The 7,426-nt window shown below is 40.5% G+C and overlaps 1 protein-coding gene across 2 annotated transcripts in view; it reads left to right on the forward strand.

The window, feature by feature from the left end:
* Positions 1-6,942, forward strand: part of Aadat (aminoadipate aminotransferase) — a 42,321-nt gene extending 35,379 nt beyond the window's left edge. The window contains exons 11-13 of one of the 2 annotated variants that reach the window (XM_028881059.2): positions 3,820-3,926; positions 5,631-5,732; positions 6,595-6,942. In XM_028881059.2, coding sequence (XP_028736892.1) covers positions 3,820-3,926; positions 5,631-5,732; positions 6,595-6,636 — 251 coding nt within the window. In that variant the 3' untranslated portion in view covers positions 6,637-6,942. The remainder of the gene's footprint in view (positions 1-3,819; positions 3,927-5,630; positions 5,733-6,594) is intronic. The other variant, XM_037211748.1, reaches the window with a different exon arrangement.
* The last annotated feature ends 484 nt before the right edge of the window (positions 6,943-7,426 follow it).

Genomic DNA, 7,426 nt, shown 5'->3' on the forward strand with positions numbered 1-7,426 from the left:
GTTATTCTGGTTATGGTGTATGCATGTATTTCTGTTCTTTAAAATATTTGTAACTTTACAATATATTCTAGAGTGCTGAGAGAAATCACAAGAAAGACTTTGGTAAGAGTTTCTGTTTTAAAGGAAAAGAAAAAGCGCAATTTGTCTGGAGTAAATGTCTGAGGGATCAAAGGAACGGACTGAGGGTACATGGAAGGTTGTAGAAGGTCAGAGGGGATGTGATGTAAACTGTTTGTTAAGGTTTCTTATACCTGCAAATACTGAATTTAAAAGTTGATTCTGGTTGGTTTTCATCTTAAGAATGGCTAATGATTCTGCAAACTGCTTATGTGTGTGTGTATACAGGTATGTGACTTGAAAATGTAAGCAAGCTTTAACTGTATGTATGTATGTGTGTAACTTGGATCCAACTGTATGTATGTATACAAGTAATTATTGTTTAGAAAAACGAGCATTGAACAGCAACCACGTGGCTCCCTCCATCTTGGCTGGTGACCTCATGGGCAGCCATGTGGCTGGCAGCCATCTTTTACTAAGGTTATAAAGATCTACTTGAGTTAACACCTAATATTTATGTCTTTACCAAGTGTTCAACAGCAAGTTTCTAGAGAATTTAAATAGATGGCAACATATGTTTATTTGATTAATATTAAAGCTGCACATCAATGCTTTTATTCACAGGAATATACCTTGCTCTGGCAGCCAAACTTTGTAACATAAAGGAATCATAGGAAACAGCTGAGGTTTGCAAATGTATGGCAGGACTAGAGTTCCAAAAAGAGTCTAGTTGCAGTGGTGGAAGACATTTGAGAGATCTCAGTCTTTTAAGAACAGTTTTTATAGTTAAAAACCAATGGCTTAAAAAATGTTTCTTCTTACCCAAGGTACGTTCAGGCTTAAGAATGTTGTATAATGATATTTTGTTTTGGTTTCCTCACTGAACCTGTATTTGATGCTAGAAGAGCTTCAACTTAAAAGCATTGTTTTTAGGCTACTTATTATAGACTGTTAGAGAACATAAATAGTCAGTCATAAGTAATCAAGTTTTTTAATTGTAGTCAGGGTAAGTAAGTACTGATGTAAGTTTACTCATTTACTCAGTCTCTTGCATATGTTTTTAGGGTTGAGCTTGAAACAAGTAATTAGAAACAAAGTTTGTCTATTCAGATATACCTGGACAGCCCTCATACTTCAGAGATCTGCAGAATATGGCATTTAAATGTTGATCTAAAAGCTTACTATATCAGACAGGCTTCCAGATCCTAGCAGTGACCCAAGGTCTCCAAAGAAGATTACATATGAGGCACCACACCACAACGTCTCTGCCTGAAATATGACAACGCTGACCACAGGGCAAGATGCCCCAGTGCAACGCCTGCCGCCAGGACCCAGCCCAGACTGTGGACAAGCAGTAGGACACTGGAATTGATTGCACCCTTTTGCCTGATCAAGGTCAGTCTTCCATGTCCCTATTCCACAGGAAAAATACTCTGCCTTATGGGCCTGATGGCGGAAGAAGATTGATGCTGTTCTGACTGGTGCCTCCAACGGTATGGAGACCTGGGTAGGGATTGGTCCCTGTAATTTATAGGATTGGAAGCTTCTTGGTCTGCACTCAGATATAGTTTATCCTTCTCAGATCTCTGACAGTACTGATGGCCAGGCTAGCTCTAACTTTGTCAGCATGGCAGCATCAACCAGATCCTCATGCAAGGCTATAGCTTTCTTGTTAGCTCACTTTTAGGAAAATGTTCTAAGATATAAAAGTTTAAGTAAGTCATAAAGGTTCAGATATGAGTCCAAAATGAGATAAGTTTCAGACTACTCTCCTGTTCTATGGTTCAGAGCTTAACATTTAGGAGTCCTGATGAGCTGGTAGAGCAATGACTACTTACTGTTCAGTCACAAGCTCAATATTTTGGATTTGTTTTAGATGTCATCTAAATATGTCTAAATGTAAACCTAAAAGTGCTTCTCACCAGGTCAAAAAATCTCTGTCCAAATTATACCTGGCTTTCTGGACAGAAGGAAAATGCACAAGCTCTTAACCCAAATCTGTAGTTCTTGTTGGGACTCAAAGGTATGAGTCCACTTCTGCTGTTTTATAAGATACCCATTACCTGCTTTGTCTACAATATGGATTTCAGTACTAATGTATCTAAAACTTTTATGTCATTTTGTAAGTAGGCCTCAAAGGATCAAAAGAGTCATAAAAACCTAGACCCACTTCGCAGAGGTCAAAAGGACCCCAGATAAGTATTCCTAAAGATGGTATTTTTCCTCTCTCCTGGTCTTGGGACTACTGATTTTCCCATTACTAAGGGTATGGACCTAAGGGTTCCAAATAAGTTCATAAATTTTAACTTCTGTTCCTAGTTTAAATTTGTCTCAACAGATTTCCATTTGACTGGCAGTTACCTCCAGGTTTCAGTTGCTGACTCCACTGCTCCAGACGACTGTGAACTCCAGACTTGCTAAAAGCTGACGTGGACCAGCCCAGCTAACATGGTTCTTCCCTGTCTGTCCCTATGGGGTCAGGCAGCTACATGCTTCTGACAAATGCCCCCTTGCCCAGTCTTTTCAGCCTTTTGGGGCCCCCTGATATCGGCGCCCCAATGCCAGCTCGAAGCAGTTCCAGAAGAGAACGTCACCCATGTTCCCTGTTCAGAAAAGGCTGAAATGCTGGGTCAAAAGAAAACTCCCTGGCATAGAGACAAGATGGCTAACTATACATGGCCATTATTAGAGAGGGATACTTAGGAGCTAACTGTCCAAAACCCATGATTGGGTTCCATTAGGCACATGAGAAGGGGGAAATGTGAGACCAAAATGAGCCATCTTAGAAATAAGACCAAAATGCTCTCGCCCCAAAACTAAAGGCCTAAGACTGCTTCTTTTAGCTACAGGCCATAAGTTACTGGAACAGGCCATAAGTTACTGAGACCAGTCAGTTCAGATTCCAGAAACCAGGGAGTGTAAAAGTACAGAGCCACAAGATAGTCACGAGGTAATGCCTGCCAGACTATGGAATGTCCTCTCCCTGGTTTCCAGGGTAACTGATCACAGAAATGCCTCCACCTGAGGGCAGCCAATGAGAAATGGTGGCGGGCAACCACTCCCTTAGAAGTAATTTCTAGAAGTCCCTAGAAGCGAGCCAATCAGAATTGTACCTGTACTAGCACCCCTAAATGATGTAACCTTGTGACTTTTCCCTTTAAAAACTGAGCTTGCAGACAGGTGGGCGCTTCCTCCAGCCTCCACTGCTTTGGATGCATTGGACGAAGTCCCTGCCTAGGCTTGTATTGCTTTTGGATATCCACGATTAAACCTTGCTTTTGCATTCCGGCATGCTCGTCTTTGGTGGTCTCTCTGGGGGTCACGATCTGGGCACAACACTGGGCATCCAAACCATTACATAAATAATAGGATTTACGAAATCCAAGGAAACTCTAGAAAGAATTGAAGAATCAACTTTAAAATTGAAACAGCCATTTGTCTTAGGTGTGAGTGTGAGTCTAACTGCGTGACAGACAGACAGACAGACGCGTTGAATTTCTTGCTCTCTCTGAAGGCTGACAGCACTCACTGCACACGGGAGCTGCTGTTTCCCCATGCTCAGCCTCTGACCCCAACCCTGACTTCTTTAAATAAACCCAGGGCATCAGTTCGGCCGTCTCGCCAAATCGTGTCTTTGAGATACTTTCACAGCAACCAGTTATATCGAAGAACGTATTTCCAGTCACTGCACCTGTGCTGTTGGAACTGGAAGTTTGACATCATCAGAAATGTCCGGAAGATGCTGTCTCCTTCTGTTCGTAGGTTTGGCCGAGTGGCATGTTCCCAAAGCCGGGCTGTTCCTGTGGATTAAAGTAAAGGGAATCCCTGATACAAAACAACTGATTGAAGAAAAGGCTATCGAAAAAGAGGTAAAAGTTGGAGGGGACCAACAGAAAATGTCTACTATTTCTTTGAACTAATTTTCTTCAAATAGAGTAAAAAGATGTTTTATGGCCCAGCCACTTGTGATGTTGGGATTATTATTATTAATTATTTCATCATTAAATTATAATACATTTTGAAGTTACCGTTCAGATGGGCTAAATGGATAGAAATACAGTCATTCTCATCAGTCCCCAGTTTCAGACATCCCCCTTGGTTTCGATTTCAGAGTCTCCCCTGACCACGTATGTAGCTTTGGGTATCTTACACTCCTGTGATTTACTGAAAAAGACAGTAAGAGCCCTTTCCTGGGCCAGCAAGACAGCCAGGCAGGTAATCCTGGTGCCTTGGGTTTCTGTTGCTGTGAAGAGACACCATGACCACAGCAACTCTTATAAAGGAAAATGTTTAATGGAGTGGCTTACATTTTCAGAGGTTTATTCCATTATCATCATGGTAGAACATGGTGCTGGAGAAGTGGCTGAGAGTCCTACATCTTGGAGGCAACAGGAAGTGGACCAAGACACTGGGTGATATCTTAAGCATATATGAGACCTTAAAGCCCTCCTTCACAGTGACACACTTCCCCAAAAAAACTCCAAATAGTACCATTCCCTTTGGGGGCCATTGTAGCAGGCTTTTTTTTTTTTTTTTTTTGCACTTCCAGCCCCAAATCATTATACAGAGATTTATTATTAATTATAAAAGTTTGGCCCATAGCTTAGGCTTGTTTCTAACTAGCTCTTATAACTTAAATTAGCCTGTTTCTATTCATCTATGTGTTGCCACATGACTCATGGCTTTTACCTCTCCTCCTGCATCAGGCTGGTGACTCTCTTTCTTTTTCCCAGAGCTCTTTGTCCCCAGAAGCCCTGCCTAACCTCTTCCTGCCTATCTAATGGCCATTCAGTTCTTTACTAAACCAATCATAGTGATGCGTCTTCGCACAGTGTAAAGGAATATTCTGTAACAGGCCATTTTCGTTCAAACCACCACACCTGGTAAGCAGGTAAGGCTTGCTGTGCTAAGTCTGGCAACTGGCCTGAATTCAGTCCTGGAACTCACACAATGGTGCAGGAGAGGATCCAACTCCACAGACTTGTCCCCACACCACCACACGCACACGATTGCTTGCACACCCACACATATTCACTCATGCACAAACAGGAGGAATCCTGCCCCATCAAGTCCAAGTCCTGCTCATGATTAGGTGGCCTTTACATTTCAAAGTTCCTCCCTGAAAGACTGGTCCCCACTCTTTCTTAGGCCAACATCTAGTTGTCTTTCGGGTCCCAGTTAGAAATCTCAATGTTTGCATTTGTATTAGTTTTGTAGACAGGTTAGCCACTTATTCTTATCTTACCATTTCTTTCTAATCTGTCCTCTTTACATTGAAACTTAAATGTTGGCGTTTTCTTCTCACTTTCTATGCAGTCTTTATATGTGGAGAAGAAATAGCATTGGTCATATCGATGGTAAATATTTTTCCTAATTCTATGCACTCAGGTTTGTCTATTGCATGCCATATGTATTTTTGTATGATGTTTTTTGTTCTCTGTTGTGATTTATTACTTCAATAATGGTTTTTTAGCTTAAAATATTCCTCCCTAACAGTAATACTGCATTTCTATAAATTTTCTTTTAGTTTTTCTTCAGTGGTATAACCACGTATTTTCTGCAACCCTTCACAGGTCTTATTTGTTCCTGGAAATGGTTTCTTCATCAACAGCTCGGCCCCCACTTCCTTCTTCAGAGCGTCCTTCTCTCTGGCTAGTCCAGAGCAGATGGATATAGTGAGTATGCTCCTTAGTCACACAGCCTCCTGGTTCTGATGTTGGATGTGTGTGTTCACCTTGTAAGTTAGAAATGATTTCATGTCTTCTTACACTTCTGAAAGCCAGGTTTTAGTGAACCAGTCACGAACTGTCACTAGGCATCTGTAGGCAAATAAAACTAAACTAGAGTTGAAGTTCATCGTCTCTTCCAGTAACGAGCCAGAACTTACTGAACTGTACTGGTGGGGGAGCAGTCCAACAGGTTCTGGGGCAGTGTCTTTTTCTTCCTTCTTGGAATCACTTAAAAGGAATAGTAAAATCATAAGCCACTGGCCTGTTTCTCTGAAGAAAAAAGGACTAAAAAGATCATAAGAACTGTGTGTAGAGAAACACAAAAGGAAAAACTAGTAACCAAGCATTGCCTTTGACCTTCAGAAGTGTATGTATGTGTGCCAGGACAGGCCACATGCATGTGCTCTCTTTACTTGCTTCCCATGTTACTCATATGCTGTCCATAAACTTGCTCTGCTTTATAAATGAACAGATTTGAGCAGTCCAAACTATGTTATATTTGTAGAGGAGAGGATTATGAAAATGCAGACTATTTATACTGTGAACAAAACAGAAAACGATGCATGAAAGTTCTAATAAAAAAAATCTGGAAATTTGGATAAGCCTGGTGCGTGAATCTGGAAACTTGTATCCTTATCCACATCTCAATGGCTCCCGAGGGCATTCTACCGAGACAAAACTGTTATCAAACTTACTTTTTGCTGTCTCACCCCAACTTCAGGTGGATATTCCACTAAAATCTCCAGGGTGATGAGTTTCCCAAAGTAACATCCTCATTTCATCCATTCTTATCTCTTTCCTGTTTTAGGCCTTCAAGAGACTGGCCCAACTCATAAAAGAGTCTACATGAAGAAATCAAGCTAAGCGTTATACTCATGATTTTTATGTAAGTTATTCCCGTCCATTGCTGAAGAAATGGTTGTTGTGCTTTGACTGACAGAGTGGATCCAGTTCATGAAAAAACACATGTTGCCTCTGTATCTGCAGCAATTTAACTGAAAACTTTAGAGTGCCTCTCAGTCCACCGTATTGCCAAAGTATTTTTCTGATCTACTTTTGCCTTTTGATTAATTTTCAACTCACAAAAGATTAAATTTTATTGTAAAGAACAAAATAGCTGCTTTACAATGTCCAATAAATTTTTTCTTGAAATTAACATAGTGGGCTGAATTATTTTCAAATTGCAAGGAAATCACTGAAAATGGTACACAGTGTGCAGTTTTTTCTACTCTGAGAAAATTTCAGGAACATTTATTGCAAAAATTGTTATAATTTGACAATTATAAATTACTTTGTAATTTGTGGTGCCAAAAAAAAACAAGAACAAAAAAAAAAACCTCTTTAAAATTAAAATTCTGAAACTAAGCCTACCAAAAGGAATCATACATGTTAATTCCAAGGAAGAAAGAGGAAATTGTGGTCTTAGAAAACTTTACTTATATTTTCATGGTGCTCCATAATTCACAAAGGCACAATTTGCAGATGTTGTATTAGCTGATGTTTCCTTCAGCCTCTGAGGTGTTACACTGATTACTTCGCTAGCTGGTGGTGAGACCTGGGAGAATGGAGTGGATAAGTGAAGTGGACTAAAGTCTCATGCTATAGCCAACTTTATTCAGACAATTTCGACTGAGGGTTAA

This window comes from Peromyscus leucopus, chromosome 17 (assembly GCF_004664715.2).
Source record: "Peromyscus leucopus breed LL Stock chromosome 17, UCI_PerLeu_2.1, whole genome shotgun sequence".
Classification (NCBI taxonomy): Eukaryota; Metazoa; Chordata; class Mammalia; order Rodentia; family Cricetidae; genus Peromyscus; species Peromyscus leucopus.